We start from the raw sequence: 19,751 nt of genomic DNA, 5'->3' as shown, positions 1-19,751 counted from the left end.
CTAAGTGGTGGAACTTCTTACCACTTGGGCTTTGTGGCCAGTGTACTGGGTTCAAACTCATCTCAGGTTCTGTGGTGTTGCGTGGGTCTGATAACCACAGGCTTCTCATCTGGAAAATGGGGGCAGGAATCCAACCTCCCAAAGCTAAGTCCTTCCAGCACCTGCTGGTGTGTGTAATCGCTGTGGAAGGGGTCGCTGTCATGGCTGTGCCCACTTCCCAATCTTGCTGTGTTTCTGCTCGACTGCTCTGCAAATGGCAGATGGGTTACCAGAATTAAAGCCATAGTGTAAGGCCCTGTGTCTCCCGTTGGAGACCCGATTTCTTGATGGTGCAGATCTCTGAATTATAATGCCTGTTACTTATTCATATATTGGTGATTTCTCCACTGAACTATTTTCCTCATTACTGAGAAGCTGTGTGTAGAACAAAAGGAAGGCTGACCACCTCCAGTCTCTCCCGCCCCCCTCCGGCTGCAAATGCCTGGTCACTGATGGGCAGCAGGTGAGACTCATTAAGCTAATGAGCAGTCCGGCCCACAGCCCCCAGGCGAAAGGCCTAAAGTTGCACGGTGGGCACACTGCTGCCCTCCAGCCCACCGCGTGCGTGTCTGGACGTCATGAACTGCTGCTGACAGTGCCTGGTGGTCTAGCATTGACTGCCATCATCTGTGTGCCCCTGCGAAGGTGCTTTTGATGTCACTTGTCCACGCTCTGATGTCGATTTTTGATAATGAATACTGTTGAACTTCTGCTTGAGGTCACACACACTTAATACAGCCACTGTGAGATGTGTGTTCATCTACAGAGCTTTCATTCACTGGCAAGGGTGTTTGAAGTCTCTCTTTCAACCCTGAGATGCGATGGGGCTCAGGATCCTGGCTTCTGGTCCTTGTCACCTAGCACTCTATTTATTTTGTTTTTAAATCTTTTTTAATTTTTATTAAAAATTAAAAAAAAATTATCTTCATTTATTTGATAGAGACAGCCAGATATCAAGAGGGAAGGGGGAGATAGAGAGGAAGAGACAGAGAGACACCTGCAGACCAGCTCACCACTTGTGAAGCTTTCCCCCTTGCAGGTGGGGACTGGGGGTTTGAACCTGGGTCCTTGAGCATTGTAGCACTTGCGCTCAACCAGGTGTTCCACGCCCACCCCCATGTTCTTATTTCTATATCCTCCAGAGCAGAGCAGAGAGGAGAGCAGAGCAGAGTAGAGAGAAGACAGAGGAGAGCAGAGAGGAGAGAGGAGAGCAGAGCAGAGCAGAGAGCACAGCAGAGAGCAGAGAGAGGAGAGCAGACCAGAGTAGAGAGCAGAGCAGAGAGGAGAGAGCAGAGCAGAGAGGAGAGAGCAGAGCAGAGCAGAGCAGAGCAGAGAGGAGAGAGGAGAGAGCAGAGAGAGGAGAGCAGACCAGAGCAGAGAGCAGAGCAGAGAGGAGAGAGCAGAGCAGAGCAGAGCAGAGAGGAGAGAGGAGAGCAGAGCAGAGCAGAGAGGAGAGAGCAGAGCAGAGCAGAGCAGAGAGGAGAGAGGAGAGCAGAGCAGAGCAGAGAGGAGAGAGCAGAGAGAGGAGAGCAGACCAGAGCAGAGAGCAGAGCAGAGAGGAGAGAGGAGAGCAGAGCAGAGCAGAGCAGAGAGCAGAGCAGAGAGGAGAGAGGAGAGCAGAGCAGAGCAGAGAGCACAGCAGAGAGCAGAGAGAGGAGAGCAGAGTAGAACAGAGCAGAGCAAAGCAGAGCAGAGAGGAGAGAGAAGAGCAGAGCAGAGAGCAAAGCAGAGAGCAGAGAGGAGAGCAGAGCAGAGCAGAGCAGAGAGCAGAGCAGAGAGGTGAGCAGAGAGCAGAGCAGAAAGGAGAGAGAGCAGAGCAGAGAGCAGAGCAGAAAGGAGAGAGGAGAGCAGAGCAGAGCAGAGCAGAACGAGGCTGGAGGGGCTGAGGTGGGCAGTGTCTAAGGAGGTTCACTCCCCTGTTTACAGGTGATCAGTGGTCAGCAACTTCCCAAAGGGGCCAAGACCAAAGAGGGAACCATTGTAGACCCACTGGTGAGAGTGGAGGTTTTTGGAGTCCGTCCAGACACAGCTCGGCAGGAGACCAACCACGTGGAGAACAATGGTGAGAGCCTGGGAGGTGGTGGGAGGAAGAGAGGAAGTGGGCAGAGCACTAAGTTAGCTTGCCCTGGGGCTGACTCCTGAGGGAACTGCCTCATTACTCCTGAGCGGTTTCTGCTGCAAAGTGCTGAATGCTGTGAAAATGTCAGATGAAAGGGGTCTTTGAGGCAGTCAGTCATTCTGCCCCATCACCCCCTCCGATTCAGGTTTTTTTAAAAAAATATTTTTATATTTATTTATTTTCCCTTTTGTTGCCTTTGTTTTTTATTGTTGCTGTAGCTGTTATTGATGTTGTCGTTGTTGGTTAGGACAGAGAGAAATGGAGTGGGGGGTAGACAGAGACGGGGAGAGAAAGACACCTACAGACCTGCTTCTCCACTTGTGAAGCAATTCCCCTGCATGTGGGAAGCCAGGGGCTCGAACCAGGATCTTTAAGTCGGTCCTTGTACTTTACACCACATGCAATTAACCCGCTGCGCTACCGCCCGAATTCCCGATTCAGGTTTTAACCCATACTGGGGGGAGACGCTGTGCTTCCGGGTCCAGGTGCCCGAACTGGCCCTGCTTCGCTTCCTGGTCAAGGATTACAACTGGAAGTTCCGAGATGATTTTGTGGGCCAGTACACGCTGCCTTGGACGTGCATGCAGCAAGGTGAGCCAGTCCTTTGCCCCCACCTTGTACCCTCCCCCCAACTCCAGCTGTCTCCCTGACTTGGCCCTCCTGCCCTCCCCAGGGTACCGCCACATACACCTGCTGTCCAAGGATGGCATCAGCCTCCACCCAGCATCCATTTTTGTGCACATCTGCATCGAGGAAGAGCCAGAAGAGGCTGAATTCTGAGGTGGATGCTTATCAGGGAGGGGTGGGTACATTAGCTTTAGGTGCAAAGAACCCAGAACGATGTCCTGGGAAGCAAAGCAAGGTGGGAAAGTCCAAGCTTTGGGCTGTCACCCCCAGGCGTAGATACCTCACCCTTCCCAGCAGATTCAGGACCTGAAGGATTGTTCAAGTTGTCTCCCTTCCAGTCCTGTGTTTTCACAAGCCTCTATCTTTCCAACCCTTTCCTTTCTATTAGGGTTCCTTCTTCCTCCTGCTGTAGGCTCAGTTCCTCATCAGGTCTAGGGCTAATCTTCCCTGTCAATTCTGGCTTAAAGAGAGGTTGTGTCAAGAGATCAAGAGAGGGTGTTTGGGCAGAGAAACCGTGGAGGTAATACCTCCTTCTCAATGCACTTCCTCAAAGACCAGGGCCAAGGGAAGGGTAAATCAAGTCTTGAAGATCTCCAGCAACGATGAAGAACGGAGACTGATGCCAGGACTCCAGTGGCTCTCAGGAAAACACTGCACAGCCCTCAGTGCTCACTGGACTGTTCCTCCCCAGCCCCACCGGTGTTTACAGAACTGTTCTTCCCTCAGATCTCCTGAATAGGATCTGTCATTACTGGTCAAGAAAGGAAGATGTGAGGGCTGGGGAACATTTGTATAGACAGGGTGAGGCAGGGAGCAGGTGGGGAGACAAAGTTCCCAGAGGCCTCCTGACCTGTGCTACGTAGGAATGTGCTACATAAGCATGGCTATAAGGGGGTGGGGGGGCAAAAGGAGATGAAGAGTTGTGTGGCTTGGCTGATGACACAGCGAGCGGATAAAGCATTGGACTCTCAAGCATGAAGTTCCCAGTTTGATCCCAGGTACTGAATCATGTGCCAGAGTGATGCTCTGGTTGGCTGTCTCCTCTCCTCTTTCATTAATAAGTTTTTTTTTTTTTTTAAAGGAGACAGAATTTTATTATCCCAGCCCTCCTAAGCAGTCTGTCTGAAAGCAGTCTGTTTTATGTCTGTTACACTAGGACACTTGATTTTCCTGGTATGTGTGGACAGTCTAAGTGACTTATTATATAGTCATTGTAAGCTACATATGTATATATAAATACATATCACAGATTTCAGCTAGTAGAACGAGATAGAGAAAGACAAAGACACCACGACACCGAAGCTTCTTTCAGTGTGGTGGGGGCCAGGATCCAACCTGGGTTGAATACATGAGTGCACTATCCAAGTGAGCTCCCTGGCCAGCCCGCTTAGAAACTTAGATGAGGGGGCTGGGCGGTAGGGCAGTGGGTTAAGTGCACATGGTGCAAAGCACACGGACTGGCATAAAGATCCCAGTTCGAGTCCCTGGCTCCCCACTTGCAGGAGGTCGCTCCATAAGCGGTGAAGCAGGTCTGCAGGTGTCTTTCTCTCCCTCTGTCTGTCTTCCCCTCCCCTCTCGATTTCTCTCTGTCGTATCCAACAACAAGGGCAACAAAAACGGGAAAAAATGGTCTCCAGGAGCTGTGGATTTGTAGTGCAGGCACCGAGTCCCAGCAATAACCCTGGAGGAAAAAAAAAACAACAAAACCACAAACAAACTTAGATAAGTGATTTACCTCCCTGATTATTTTCCTTTTACACTTGTGTTTGAAAGCTAGCGTAGCTACAAGCCAGTCTGAGGACTGATATTGAGTTAAAGGTGTTTCTAAAAGGCTTAGTGGGAGACAACCCTCCTTTTACAGGTAAATAAAAGGGATTAGAAATAAGGAGCAGAGTGAGGGCCCAGTCAGACTCAGAGAGAAAGCAAACTTGGGCCTGTTTCCTATCACTAATTTGGCTAGGCTGGAAGCAGACAAAGCCCAACGTCTCAGCAGTGATGGGGTTCGAGAGGACAGTCCAGAAGGGTTAAAACGGGTGTGGACGGGTCTGTACACTGGCCACCATTCTGTTTAACATGCTTTATAGCACATTCGGCACAACAGCACATGCGGCTAGATACAACCGTCTTGAGGACATTCAAAGAGACGAGGGCTTACGTAGTAAAATGGGAAGGGAAGATGGAATAAACCAAGCTGTCACAGCCAGGACTATGGTTGAGTGATGAAGAAGCCAGGAGCTCCCAGGGTCAGAGTCCAGTTCACTGTAACAAGAATCCACTTGTGGTCCTGTGGCTCTTTCAGAGCCACCAACTTCCAACTCCAGAGGGTTCCAGCCACCTGGACACCCCCAAGCCAGTCTTTCTCAGGCCCTGCAGCCTGGAGATAACTCTGGTTTCCTTCTGCACCTTGGACCACACGCTCTCCCTCTGGGGGGCGGCCGTATGGGCCGTCAGCCCTCGGGTCCAGTTGGGGGAGCAGCAGGTGCAGGCGGGCTCAGGTCTTCCAGCTGTACGTCATGCAGGTGCACTGTTGGGGTGCTGGGGTCTTTACCCACGCCCTGGTTTGGGTCGGCTTGGTCAGGGTGGTGCCGGCGCACATGCTTGACCACCTGGAACTTCTGCTTGGCCTTGTAACTGCAGAGGCGGCAGAAGAAGGGGTGGCGGTCGGTGTGGGTGAGGGCGTGGTGGCGCAGACCCGCGGCCCAGCGGAAGGCGCGGCGGCAGACATTGCACACGTAGGGCTTGGCCTCGCTGTGCTTGCGGAGGTGCGTGCGCAGGAGGAAGCGCGTCTTGAAGGCCTTGCCGCACTGCTCGCACATGAAGGCCCGCGCATCGCGGTGCCGCGTCTCCTGGTGCACCCGCAGCGCGTCCGCCCGGTTGGTGCAGTACTCGCACTCCGGACACTGGTATGGCTTCAGTCCTGTGGGGATGGCAAGGAGGGAACAAATGACCAGGGAAGGGAGTGGGACGAGGCAGCGACCTGCAGCCTAGGAGGTAGTTACAACGTTGGACTCTCAAGCGTAAGGTCCCAAATGCCACCTCTCGGATCAAGCATGTCAGTGAAGTTCTGTTTTTCTCTCTTATTAATGAATCTTAGAAGGGGCTGAGGTGTGGCGCATCTGGCTGAGTGCTACAATGCACAAAGATCCCAGTTCAAGCCCCTGGTTCCCAACTACAAGGAAGAAGCTTCATGGCTAGTAAAGCAGTGAAGCAGGTGACTCTTCTCTATCTCCCCTGTCTGCTCAAAATAAGTAAATACAATAAATCTTGGGGAAAAATGGCTGAGAGTCACTGTGATCCAAGGACAAGCAGCAAGCTGAAGTCTGTATCCCAGATATTCCAGTCTTCTCTAACATTCCTTATCACTCTCCCACACAGCCCCTTATACAATAGGTGCTCAGTGGGTGCTGGTACTGACTGAGCCCTGTAGTTACCTAGCTGTCAGAAACACTAAAAAGAGATGGGGTTTCCAAATGGAAAAGTCCCAACCCCTTTTTTCTGTCATGGGAGATGGATTTGGGTATCTGTTTAAATACAACTTTATTTTTCTTTTTTCAAAGACAGACAGAGAAGCAAGAGGCTGAGAGACAGAGTGAAGGACTGTAACACCACAGCCTCCTTCAGTGCAGTAGGGGCTGGGACCTGGGCTGCCACATGGCAAAGCAGCGCACCATCCTAAATGCAACCTCTTGCTGGACTCAGGAAAAGAAAATGCCTAGGAAGAATGGAACAGAGAACAGTGAAGTGGTGCACATACACACAGAGGGCCTTGGAATGTATTTGGTTTATAAAAGATATATTATTATGAGAGAGAGAGAGAATTTCACAAGCTAGAGAGAGACAAACCAGAGCACCACACTGGCACGTGCAGCACATTTGGGTGTGAGCGGGGACTGCGGCGTGCAAATCCTGTGCTCTTCCAGGAGAGCCACTTCCCCAGCTGCTGCATCTGCTCTGTTCCTCTATATGGGGGCCTCTACTTAATGATTCCTGTAAGGCTACCACTATTACACCTTTTCTGGGAAGCTATGGTTTGAGAACTGCATTCTCCGGAATTAACAAGGACAAGTTAAAACAGATGAGGTCTGTAGCCAGGGAGGTGGCTCAGTGGTTAGATTAAAGGACTAACATGGCAGAAGTCCCGAGTTTGGTTCCTGGCACTGCATATGCCAGAGTGATACTCTGGCTTGCTTTCTCTTATTAAGTAAATAGACCTAAATAAACAAATAGACCTTTACAGATTTGGGGCCTGAGAGGAAACTCACTAGGGAGAGCACACACTTTGCCATCCAAGAGGACCAAGGATTGAGCCCCAGGCTGCCACTTGGGGCAGCATGCGAGGGGGAGTTTCACACGCAATGAAGGGATACTCTCCTTCTTTCTTTCTCCCTCTCTCCCTCTCTATAGAAGGGAAAAAAGAAAAGTCTGCTGGAAGCAGTGGAATCAGACAGGCCTGAACCCCAGTGACAAAAAAAAAAAAAAGAAAAGAAAAGAAAAGAAATGGAAAATGGATGAAGCATCCACATTTTTTCCTTCCTCATGGCTGTGCAGGAAGCAGGTAGACCTGCCCATGGTCCCTCATGTTTCTTGTGACAGTCACCTGAGAAGCTTTTGCACAGTCTACACATGGATCTCAGGCTTACATCTCTCCTAGTTCTGACAGTTCTTCAGTGGGCCTGGAGCCTAGTCCAGCCTTGCAGTGGACTCCTTACCCCCAGTGTGAACATGATCTGTGCCCCAGCTCCGATTAAGGACATATGCCAGCTCAGAGAGGCTGGGCCTGTCAAGGCTGCGCAAACTCACCTGTGTGCTTGGTCATGTGATACTTGAGCTGGTTGACCCACTTGCACTTGTAGCCACAGTCAGGGCACAGGTATTTCCGCTCTTCCTTGTGGATCCGCATGTGGTACTGCAGGGGAGAAGAGCCATGAGGAAACAGATATCTCTATGCACACGCTGGGTTTGGAAGGAAGGGGACCAGGCAGAGGAGTAGTTAGCACGTAACCTGCTCCCCTGACAAATCAGCCGCCCAGTCTGGTCACTTTGATATCAGCCTAACCCACCCAGCTCACCCCTGGGTCTACCTCGCCTAGCTGAGTTCTGCCACCCTGCTGTGCCTCTGGGTAAACTACCCCTAGGTCTTAGTTGACTGTTTCTCAGAAATGGAAGATGGTAGAAAGTCACCATATCTTACAGCTTTAAAAGGATGGAAACTGTGCCAGGTACACGCTGTGTGCTCACTATATGCCAACTGTTAACAATGTCTAGACTGTTACCTGGGAGGTAGCCTCTCAAGCATATGATCCCAAGTTTCATCCCCAGTGTCGTGTGTGCCAGGGTGCTGCTCTGATTCTTTCTCTCTCTTTCATTAACAGTACAGTGCTGAAGGATCTGGGTTCAAGTCCCCAGCACCCACCTGCAGAGGGAAAGCTTCACAAGTGCAAATAGTGAAATAGTGCTGCAGGTGTCTTGCTCTCTTCCTCTCAATCTCCCCTTCTTCTGAATTTCTCTCTATCCAAAATAAGTACATAAATAGAAAAATAAATCAATCTTATCCAATAAATAAAAACCTCTCACATGCCTGCCAAGCATGTAGTGTGGAAGTTTTGTGTTTGCAGCAACCCTATATGAAATATCCCTCCGGGTGCAGGTCATAATGCACCTGGTTGAGTGCACATGTTACAGTGTGCAAGGACTCAAGTTCAAGTCCCCGTCCCCACCTGCAGGGGGAAAGCTTCATGAGTGGTAAAACAGGGCTGCAGGTGTCTCTCTGTCTCTCTCCCTATCACCCACTTCCTTCTCAATTTCTGGCTTCTCAATTTATTTATCCAATAAATAAATAGATAAAAATTATATATATATATATATATATGAAAAGAAATATCCCTCCGACTTACAGATGAGGAATCTGAAGCTTGGGGAATTTCAGCAACTCAACCTAGGGCACAGAGCTAATATCTGGAAGAGTCAAGACAAGGGAAGCCAGGCGGCTCACTCCACAGCCTGCTTGCCCTGCAGCTCCTGCCCCTCGCCCCCAGCCTTACCTTGAGGCGTGAGGGGTCAGCGCAGGCGTATGGACAGAGGTGGCAGCGGTAGGGCTTCTCTCCGGTGTGGATGCGGCTGTGCCAGGTGATCTTCTGTCGGTTCTTGGTGCTGTACGCGCAGTCGGTGCACTTGTAGAGCCTGGTGCCCCCGTGCCCTTTCACGTGGTGGTCTAACACCAGCTGGTGTCTGCATGTGAAGTCACAGAAGGGGCAGTGCAGAGGGGGCTGGCTGGCGTCCCCGTCCCCACCTGAGGCCTCCTCGTGCCGCTCCAGGTAGTGCTTCACTAGGCCCACGCGCTCTCGGGCAGCAAAGTCGCAGAGCTGACAGCGGTGGCTGAAGTGGCGCTGCCTGCGGTGCTCGTCCAGGGCTGGGCGGCTCGGGAAGGCCTCCTGGCAGGCCCCGCACTCCAGCCGGGGATGCTGCTTCCGAGTGTGCCCGCGCAGGCTGGCGGGGCTGGGGCACAGCAGGCCGCAGCGGGAACAGTGTAGGGGGCCCTCCGCGGCCTGGGCCGGGTCCTGGGTGGGGGAGCCAGGGGCAGGGGCCGCGGGGTCGGCGGGGTGGCGGCGCAGGGCGTGCTGCTTGAGGGCCGTCTCGGAGCTGAACTGGGCCTCGCACTGTGGGCAGGCGAAGGCGGGCGTGCCCTGGTGGCAGCTGTTGACGTGGCGGGTGATGTCGTGGCGGAGGTAGCCGCTGTAGTCGCAGAGCGGGCAGAAGTGCGTGGGGGTCTTGTCGTGCACACGCAGGCGGTGCAGCCGCAGCTTAGAGTTGGTTCCGAAGGTTTGGGGACAGGCACTGCAGGGGATGCGGCCCACGCCCGTGTGCCGTGACTGGTGCGCCTCCAGCCGGTAGCGCCGAGTAGTGGAGAAGTCGCAGAAGGGACACTGGTGCGGCTTCACACCCTCGTGCTTCAGGCGCCGGTGCTGCTGCAGGCAGCGGCTCTGCTTGCAGGTGAAGTCACAGTCTCCGCACCGCAGAAGGGGCCGGGGGCCCCGGGGTGAGGTGGCCGCAGAGTGCTTTCGCTTTTGGTGAAGCCGCAGGGCAGCAGCACCAGGTGCTATGAAGGGGCAGAGGCTGCAGTGCAGCTCCCCAGACCCCTGCAGGGGGCAGCCCCGGGTCTGGTGTGTCCTCAGAGCCCGTTCCTGCTGGCAGCTGAAGGGACATGTGGGGCAGGAGAAACGAGCACCCTTCTGCTTGGGGGTCACAACTGCAACATCTCCAGACCCAGGGCTGCACTCTGGGCTCCCACCATTGAGGGGAGCAGGCTCCCCACTGCTCTGAGAGGTCCCCCGCTTCCCTGCCCCACCTCGACCACCCCGGCAGCCTTCTGCCACATGAGAGGTGATGGAAGAGATCCGGGAGCAAAGGAATGTGCAAGAGTTACAGTGAAACTTGCCCTGGTCAAAGTGGAACTTCTCAGGGGTCTTTGTGGGTGAGAGGTCTCTTGCTGGAGGGACTAAGGAGGCCAAGGGTGAAGTGAGAGGCTCCTGGCCTTCTTCAGGCTCCCCAGGAAGCTGAGGAGGAGCTCCTTCTGGGAGCTGGAACTTCGCTTCTGGCGGTGCTAGAGGGGGCTGTCCACCTTCTGCATCCTCTGAGGCTGGGGTGCCCAGGGCCCGAGGGCCAGGCAAAGTCTTGCTCTTCCTAAGCAGCACAGGGCACTTCTTGAGCAGGTGAGTGCTGAGGCCACGCTGCTGCTTGAAGCTTGCCCCACACTCAGGGCACAGCAGGGGCTCCCGGCGGGGTTGGCACCCAGTCCTGGAATGCAGGCTCAGGGCCTTCTCCCGGCGGGTGACGAAAGGGCAGTGTGGGCAGCGGAAGACTTGGCCTTCACCCTGGATCACTACCATCTGGACCCGGCCCTCTAGCACCAGGGCTTCAGCCTGCTCCTTGTCCTGCCTTCTCAAGGCCTTGAGCAATGACTCAGACTCAGGGAATGGGGGCAAGGGTGCCGTCTCAGTAGTGGCGGGGGGAGTCGTCTTGAAGGTTCCCACCCAGCTGTTGAGAGGACCCTCTGAGGGAGGGGGCTGACTGGGGGCCTCAGGGATGGGCTCTTCATCAGCACCCATGCCAGGCGTCCCCACATCTCCAAAGGGAGATAGTTCTGTCAGCACTGCCCCTGGCTCTTCCAGCCTCAGTGGCTCAGTGGGATCCAGAGGCCTGAGCTCCACAGGGGTGGCTTCTGTCATCTCTTCCTCCAGGGGCGGCTCGGCCACCGGCCCCAACTCCACTCCTAGGGCCTCAAGGTGAAGTGTGCAGCCCCCCTCATCTACCTCTGCTGGACTGGGACCACTGATAGGATCAGCCCTGGTGTGACCCTCACTGTCCCCGGTGCCAGCAACCCCACTGGCCTCTGGCAGGGCTGAGTCCAAGCTGGGGTCCAGGGCAGCTGCAGGGTCATGGGCCAGCCCCTGGGGCTCAGAGTCTTGTGGCGGAGTGGGGCCCTGCTGGTCTCCCTCTGGTTCCTGGCTGGCGTATCGTAGCTGCCAGACCTGGTCCCCGGGCACGTAGCCATGGGCCTTGCGCTTGTGGAAGAAGAGGGTGGTGTTGCTGAAGGTGCAGTAGTCGCAGAGGGCGCAGCGGAACTCACGCAGCCGCGTGTGCTTGCAGTTCTCGTGGCTCAGCAGGGCCTGCTTGTGGCGGCTCTGGTAGTTGCAGTAGCGGCAGGGATAAAGCGGGGCTGGCGTGCCCGGGTGGTGCTGGGAGGCCATGTGCTTCTGTAGCTCGTACTTCCGCTTGCACGCAAAGGCACACACTTCGCACATCAGAGACTTGCCCTGGTGCCGCAGCTTGTGGCTGCTCAGCTGGTCGGCCCGGTGGCAGCGGTAGGAGCACTGGTTGCACTGGTACCTGGGGGTGGGGGTGGAGGGCATAGTCACAGTTACAAATTTGTCACAATGGTCACTAAAGACATGCTTATTGGGGGTCAGGCGGTGGCGCAGCGGGTTGAGCACACATGGCGCAGAGCGTAGGAACCGGCAGGAGGATCCCGGTTCGAGCCCCCGGCTCCCCACCTGCAGGAGGGTCGCTTCACGGGCAGTGAAGCGGATCTGCAGGTGTCTATCTTTCTCTCCCCCCTCTCGGTCTCCCCTCCTCTCTCTATTTCTCTGTCCTATCCAACAACAACAGCAATGATAAGAACAATAATGATGACAACAAGGGCAACAAAGCAGGAAAAAATGGCCTCCAGGAGCAGTGGATTCGTAGTGCAGGCACCGAGCCCCAACAATAACCCTGAAGGTTAAAAAAAATGTACATGCATCATCTCCTTTATACTAATCTTTTCTTTTTTCCCCTTTATACTAATCTAAGAAACAGCTATCAGAAAGTAAAATAGCTCACATGCATAGTGCGCTGATTTGCGATGTATGAGACTCAGGTTCAAACCCCCACAGTGAAGAGAATTTGGTGCTGTGGTCCCTTTCACTCCCTTTGTCTTTCATTTCTTTCTATTTATTTATTTATTTATTTATTTATTTATTTATTTATTTATTTATGTATGTATGTATGTATGTCTCCAGGATTATCACTGGGGCTCGGTGCCTGCATTATGAATCTACTGCTCCTGGAGGCCATTTTCCCCATTTTTGTTGCCCTTGTTATTGCTGTTGTTGTTGAATAGGACAGAGAGAAATAGAGGAGGTGAGAAGAGGGGGTGGAAAAAGATAAACACCTACAGGCCTGCTTTATCACTTGTGAAGCGATGCCCCTGCAGGTGGACAGCAGGGGGCTCGAACCAGGATCCTTACGTTGGTCCCTGCTCTTCGCGCCAAGTGCGCTTAACCCACTGCACTACTGCCTGGCACCTCCTCTTCCTCCTTTTTTTTTTTTTTTTAAGATTTTATTTATTTATGAGAAAGATAGGAGGAGAGAGAAAGAACCAGACATCACTCTGGCACATGTACTGCCAGGGATCGAACTCAGGACCTCATGCTTGAGAGTCCAAAGCTTTACCACTGCGCCACCTCCCGGACCACTTCTTCATTTTATTTTATTTTACTTTTTAAAATATTTATTTATTCCCTTTTGCTGCTCTTGTTTTATTGTTGTAGTTATTATTGATGTCACTATTGTTGGATAGGACAGAGAGAAATGGAGAGAGGAGGGGAAGACAGGAGGAGAGAAAGACAGACACCTGCAGACCTGCTTCACCACCTGTGAAGCGACTCCCCTGCAGGTGGGGACCTGGGGGCTCGAACCGGCATCCTTAAGCTGGTCCTTGCACTTTGTGCCATGTGCGCTTAACTCATTGCACCACTGCCCGACTCCCTTCTTTTTTTAAAATGTTTATTTATTCCCTTTTTGTTGCCCCTGTTGTTTTATTGGTGTAGTTATTATTGATGCCGTCGTTGTTGGATAAATCAGAGAGAAATGGAGAGAGGAGGGGAAGACAGAGAGGGGGAGAGAAAGATAAGATACCTGCAGACCTGCTTCACCACCTGTGAAGCGACTCCCCTGCAGGTGAGGAGCCGGGGGGCTCAAACCGGAATCCTTATGTTGGTCCTTGTGTTTTGCGCCACCTGTGCTTAACCTGCTGCACTACCGGCCGACTCCCCCTTCTTTTTTTAACAAGAGCACTGTTCAGGCCTGGTTTATGGTGGTGTAGGGGACTGAATCAGGGACTTTGGAGCCACGAGCAAACATCTCTTTGCATAACTACTATTCTATCTCCTCTACCTTCTCTGTCTCTTAGAAAAGAAGAACAAAGCTAAATCTATGGGAAAAGAATAAGACACAGAAAATAATATATGCCTATGGTCACACAGAAATGACGGTTAGAGACAGCCGAGCTTCAGGGCCTCTGCTCTAGCTCCTATACTTCACTGCGGACTACAGAGGAGCAGACATGACTAGTGTCCATTCTTCTGTGGAAGCAGGAAAGCCATGGAGATAGTCTCAAGCCAGGATGGGGTGAGGGTGGGTGACTGACGGGATCTGGAAGTGACCAGGACCAGGGCAGCAAGACCTCAAGAGCCACCTGAGTTTCTAGGGCCATAGCCCCGGAGCCGAGAGCTAAGGGATGGGCACAGAGTCCTGCAGAACTGACAGGCACAGACAAGGGCACCAGAAGGAGTCTCTCCAGGATGAGGACCTGGGTTTAGAGCAGAAGAGCCTAGCTGAAGGGTCTTGGGTTATGAGTGGAGACGTGTGCGCACCTGAGGTCCCCTGCATGCTTCCGCATGTGCACGCTGAGGTAGTGCTTCCACTTGGTGACGTAGCCACACTCGGTGCACATGTAGTCCTTGGTGTTGGAGTGGGTCAGCATGTGCTTGGACAGGTAGCTCACATCCCGGCACGTGAAGTCACACAGTTCACACTTGTGAGGTTTCTCACCTGATGTGAGAGAGCAGAGAAGGACGCAAGTTAGACACGATTATAAGCTAGCTGTGCTTTCTAGGTGCTGTTCTGCATTTGCCTCAGACAACTACTCCAGTCAAGAGAGGTTCAAAACTGCCTCTACTGGGAGTTTGGCGGTAGCGCAGCAGGTTAAGCACACGTGGTGCAAAGCACAAGGACCGGTGTAAGGATCCCGGTTTGAGCCCCTGGCTCCCCACCTGCAGGTGAAGCAGGCCTGCAGTGTCTAGTTTTCTCTCCCCCTCTCTGTCTTCCCCTCCTCTCTCTATTTCTCTGTCCTATCCAGCAGCAACAACATCAATAATAACTACAACAAAAAAACAACAAAGGCAACAAAAAGGGAAAATAAATAAATATTTTTTAAAAACTGCCTCTATAGTCTATTCTTGGTGGCATGGGAGGTGGAGCAATGCTCAAGGCACTGGACTCTCAAGTAGGAGGTCCCAGGGTCAATCCCAGTATCACATGCGCCAGAGTGATGCTCTTGTTCTCTCTCTTCCCATTGCTTGCATAAATATTCTTTTTAAAGAAGAGATTGAATAGCTGTAAATGGAGTAAAAATTAAAAAACAAAACAAAAAAGGTCACTCTTGATACACCCTGTTGGCATCAATGCCCAATGACTACACTTACCCTCAGTCCAATTCCTCTCAGTTTTGTGGAAGAGGTAAAACTCAGGCAAGGGAACACAGTGATTAGACCCTTAACCTGGAGAGGCTCAGGAGGTAGCAGAGTGGATTAAAGCATGGGACTCTTTTTCCTTCAGGGTTATCCATGGGGCACAGTGCCAGCAGTATGAATCCACTGTTCCTGGTGGCCATTTCCCCCCCATTTTATTGCATACGACAGACAGAAATTGAGAAGGAAGGGGGAGACAGAGAGGGAGAGAGACAGAGAAACACCTGCAGACCTGCTCTGCTGCTTTTGAAACATTCCCCTAGCAGGTGGAGAGCCAGGGGCTTAGACCCAGATCCTTGTGCAGTCCTTGAGCTTAGTACTGTGTGCATTTAACTGGGTGTGCCACTGTCTAGCTCCCCAGGACTCTCTCTTTTTTAAATATCTTATTCATTCATTCATTCACTCATTTATTGGACAGAGACAAAGCTAAGACGGGGAGACAGAAACGTGCAGTACTGCTTAACTACTTGTGAAGCTTCTCCCTCTGAAGGTGGAGACCAAGGGATTGAACCCAAGTCCTTGCACGTGGGAATGTGTGCTCAACCAGGTTTGCCACGACCTGGCCCCTGGACTCTCAATTATGAAGTCCCAAGTTCAACCCCCAGCATGTGTCAGAGTCATGCTGTGGCACTCTCTTGCTCTCTCTCGCAAACAAGAAAAAGCTTAAAGAAAACAAAACAAAACAAAAAGGAACAGGAACAATGAAAGAGAGTTCCGACCCTGGAGTCCAACACGGTAAGAAAGCAATCACAGTCGCCCGAGTTTAGACAGCGCTCTCACGGGGGGAGGCACCTTCCTGAGCACTTTATACGATGCCTCCTCTCACTGAACCCTCAACAACAGCCTAATGAGGTAGGTGCTTGGATCAGCCCAATCACAGAGGAGGACTGACACATAGAGATCACAGCATCATTAAGCGATGTTACAAATTCTCGCTTATTATTATGTGGTTGTTGGCAAGTTACTTAATCCCTCTCAGTCTGTCACCCAGTCTCCAAAGAGGGGGCCGGGTGGTGGTGCATCTGGTTACAGTGCGCCAGGACTGTTCAACGCCCTGCTCCCCACCTGCAGGGGGGAAGTTTTACGACTGGTGAGGCAGTGTTGTAGATAACTCTCTCCCTGTTTATCTCCCCTTTCCCTTTCTCTCTCTCTCTCTCTCTCTCTCTGTCTTTTAACCAGAGCACTGCTCAGCTCTGGCTTATGGTGGTGTGGGAGATTGAACCTGGACTTTGGAGCCTCAGGCATGAGAGTCTTTGCAGAACCATTGTGCTATCTACCTCAACCCAGCTCCCCTTCCCTCTCGATTTCTGGCTGTCTCTATCCAACTCAAGAGGATAGATCTCCAAAAAGAGTGCGATAAATAAATAAATACTGTCCTTACATGGCTGATCTGAAAATGAAATGAGAACCAGGCTTGCGCTGAGCCTCTAACCAGATTAGAGGAAACTTCAGTTCTATGATTTGTCTGTCTCTTTCTCTCAATAAGATCTTTAAAAAGAGACTGCCATGTGTCGGGCATTGTGCAGCGGGTTAAGCACACATGGCACAAAGTGCAAGGACCGGATTAAGGATCCCAGTTTGAGCCCCCGGCTCTCCACCCGCAGGGGAGTCACTTCACAAGCGGTGAACCAAGTCTGCAGGTGTCTATCTTTCTCTCCCTCTCCTCTCTCCATTTCTCTCTGTCCTATCCAACAACGACATCAATAACAACAATAATAATAACCACAACAATGATAAAACAAGGGCAACAAAGGGGGAAAAAATAGCCTCCAGGAGCAGTGGATTTGTGGTACAGGCACTGAGCACCAGCAATAACCCTGGAGGCAAAAAAAAAAAAAATCTGTCAGTGTGTGGATTAAGTTAATCTGTATGAAGGAACTCTGCAAGCATGAACTGATGAACAAGAGCATCCGTGCTTTAAAAATTTAGCTGCCTAAAAATTATCCTCCCAAACCCAGGAGTCTTGATGAAAACTGTTCAAGTCTCATGGAGGAATCATAAGTGAGATAATGCTAGAGCAGGAAGCCTGACTAGGTTGTCACTGAAAGCACCAGTAACACGAATAAACAATTAGGAGTCTGTGTGGCTGAGGAGATGGCTCAGCAAGTGGAACACAGGACTTGCACACATGAGGGCTCAGGTTCGATCCCAGCACCAGATATGCTGGAGCAGTACTCTGGTCTCTCTCACTCTCTTTTTTTGACATCACCAGTACATAATATCTTATTTTACTTTTTAACTTTAAAAATGTATTTACTTATTTTTGGATAGAGATAAAAACTGAGAGGGAATGAGGAGATAGGGAGAGAGAGAAAAAGAGAGAGAAAGACATCTGTAGCATTGTTTGATCATTCATGAAGCTCCCCTGGGCGTCCTGCAGATGGGGACAGAAGCCTGATGCAGGTGTACTTACTCAGGTGTGCCTTCACCTGACTCTTGATCTCTTTCTCTTAAAAATTAATACCGGGGGAGCTGGGCAGTAGCACAGCGGATTAAGCACAGGTGACGGCACAAAGTGCAAGGACCAGCCTAAGGATGCCGGTTCGAGTCCCCGGCACCCCACCAGCAGGGGAGTCGCTTCACAGGCGGTGAAACAGGTCTTCAGGTGTCTATCTTTCTCTCCCCCTCTTGTATCCCCTCTTCTCTGCATTTTTCTCTGTCCTACCCAACAACGATGACATCAATAACTACAACAATAAAACAAGGGCAACAAAAGGGAATAAATAAATAAATATGTTTAAAAAAATTGATCTTGGGGTCCAGGCAGTGGTACAGCGGGTTAAGTGCACATGGCGTGAAGCACAAGGACTGGTGTAAGGATCCTGGTTCCAGCTTCTGGCTCCCCACCTTCAGGGGGGTCGCTTCACAAGCAGTGAAGCAGGTGTTTGATCTTTCTCTCCCCGTCTTTCTATCCTTTCTCAATCTCTATCCAACAACAGCAGCAATGACAACAATAACAACAACAAAAAGGGCGACAACAAGGGTAACAAAATGGGGGAAAACGGCCTCCAGGAGCAGTGGATTTGTAGTGCAGGCACCGAGTCCCAGTGATAACCACGCAGGCAAAAAAGAAAGAAAAAAAAAATCCTTTGGGCTAGTGAAATAGCTCACTTGGATAGCTCGCTGCTTTGCCATGTGCTCGAGCCAGGTTTGAGCCTGGTCCTCACTGCATTAAGTAAACTTCAGTGCTGTGGTCTCTTACACTTTCTTTCTGCCTTTATCTAAACAGTAACAAACACATAAATGGGGTGAAGAGATAGCCTACACAGTAGAATGCACACTTTGCTATGTTTGAGGACCCAGGCTGGAGCTCCTGGAACCACATGGAAACATCAAGCATGGCATCAAGGGCAACAGTGGTGTTTCTCCTTCCTGTTCCTTCCTCTGCCCCAAACTGAAATTGAAAGGGGGGGGGGGGGGAGTCACTGAGAGTAGTGGAGTTATGCAGGCACAAGGCCCCCGCAGGAAATGTAAATATTGGGCAATGTGCCGGCTGAGTGGTGCTCTGATCCTTCTTACTCTTTCTTTCCCTTCCTGAATCATATGCTCCAGTGGAGCGCTGACCTCTCTCTCTCCTTCAAAGTGAATAAAATAAATCTTTATGAAAATAAATCCCTGGAGCCATTGAAATAGCTCACTTGGGGTGGTGAACTGCCTTGCCATGTGTGAGACCCAGGTTTGAGCCTGGTCCTCTCCTTCCATTGAAGAATGCTTCAGTGCTATGGTCTCTTACATTTTCTCTATCTAAAAAGTCCTAGGCACCGCCTTATGCCAGAGCTGAGCAGTGCTCTGGAGTCTCTCTCTATCTACCCTCATTTAAAAAAAAAAAAAAAAAAACAGATAAATACAGAGTAGTCAAGGAAGTGGTTCAGATGGTAGGGTGCAGAACTGACCTGTGTGAGACACTGGGTTTATCCCCAGCACCACATAAGCCAGAGCAGATCAGTACCCTGACCACTCTCTCATAAAAGATCAGTAGCAGAAGAAGTGGTGCAGTGGATAAAGAAGTGGACCTTTAAGCATGAGGTCTAGAGTTCAATCCCTGACACTGCATGCGCTGAAGGGATGCTGTGGTCCTCTCACTCCTCCCTCTCTTTGTCATAAATAAATTAATCTTTTTAAATCATTTTAAAAAATCAAGAGTCTGAGTTGAAATGTCTGCAGCTTCAGGGCCTGGCGGTGGAGGGCCACCAGGTCTGGATGGCTAAGCCCCTTGCCTAGACTCACAGGACCACCCAACACCTGACCTGCAAAGGAAGACACCTGTCCTGGTGTGGCTTTCCTCCTTTTAGGACTGACTAGAAGGGCAGAAGCAGACAGAGCCCAACAGTACAGTGGTTAGAACCCAGGCTCAGGCTGTCTGGGTTCAAATCCCAGCTTGATACTTCACTAGCTGAGCGGCCCTCGAGGCTTACTTGCAAACTCCAAACACTTGATTGAAGGGGCCAGGCTGATATGTTACACGTGGGGTCAAGCCCCTGGTTCCTACCTGCAGGGGGAAAGCTTCCCAGGTGACGAAGCAGTGCTGCAGGTGTCTGACTTTCTCTCTCCTTTTGTCTGTTTATTAACACCAGGGTTATCACTAGGCACAGTGCCAGCACTAAGAGTCCACTGCTCTCAGTAGGCATTTTCTTTTTTTTCTTTTATTTTCCCCAATTTTATTTGATAGGACAGAGAGAAACTGAAAGGGCAAGGCAGAGACAGAGGAGAAAGGTTCAAGGCCCTGGTCCCGGCTGCAGGGAGGAAGCTTCCCTAGTGATAAAGCAGTGCTGCAGGTGTCCCTTCTTTCCTCTCTGCTACTTTTTCTTCCTTTCTCTCCCAATTCTTCTGTCCTATCAAATTAATAAATAGTAAATTAAAAGAGAGGGAGAAAGACACCTGAAGACCTGCTTCACCAC

General features: G+C 51.3%; 2 protein-coding genes across 9 annotated transcripts in view; one reads left to right on the top strand and one right to left on the bottom strand.

The window, feature by feature from the left end:
• The window catches only part of PLCD4 (phospholipase C delta 4), a 51,927-nt gene extending 43,557 nt beyond the window's left edge, over positions 1 to 8,370 (top strand). For 3 of the 7 annotated variants that reach the window (XM_060193884.1, XM_060193883.1, XM_060193889.1), the window contains 3 exons: positions 1,966 to 2,101; positions 2,600 to 2,749; positions 2,832 to 3,764. In XM_060193884.1, the coding sequence (XP_060049867.1) occupies positions 1,966 to 2,101; positions 2,600 to 2,749; positions 2,832 to 2,938 (393 nt within the window). In that variant the 3' untranslated portion in view covers positions 2,939 to 3,764. Of the gene's footprint in view, positions 1 to 1,965; positions 2,102 to 2,599; positions 2,750 to 2,831; positions 3,765 to 8,157 lie in introns of those variants that run through there. The other 4 variants (XM_060193882.1, XM_060193885.1, XM_060193887.1 and 1 more) reach the window with 4 other exon arrangements.
• The window catches only part of ZNF142 (zinc finger protein 142), a 30,406-nt gene continuing 15,502 nt past the window's right edge, over positions 4,848 to 19,751 (bottom strand). For both annotated transcript variants that reach the window (XM_016187027.2, XM_060193881.1), the window contains exons 7-10: positions 13,978 to 14,155; positions 8,827 to 11,671; positions 7,586 to 7,691; positions 4,848 to 5,702 (exon numbers count right to left, since the gene is read on the bottom strand). In XM_016187027.2, coding sequence (XP_016042513.2) covers positions 5,233 to 5,702; positions 7,586 to 7,691; positions 8,827 to 11,671; positions 13,978 to 14,155 — 3,599 coding nt within the window. In that variant the 3' untranslated portion in view covers positions 4,848 to 5,232. The remainder of the gene's footprint in view (positions 5,703 to 7,585; positions 7,692 to 8,826; positions 11,672 to 13,977; positions 14,156 to 19,751) is intronic.

Source organism: Erinaceus europaeus, chromosome 7 (assembly GCF_950295315.1).
Source record: "Erinaceus europaeus chromosome 7, mEriEur2.1, whole genome shotgun sequence".
Classification (NCBI taxonomy): Eukaryota; Metazoa; Chordata; class Mammalia; order Eulipotyphla; family Erinaceidae; genus Erinaceus; species Erinaceus europaeus.
Note: the sequence above shows the minus strand (reverse complement) of the source record. Positions and strands in the feature narration are given on the sequence as shown.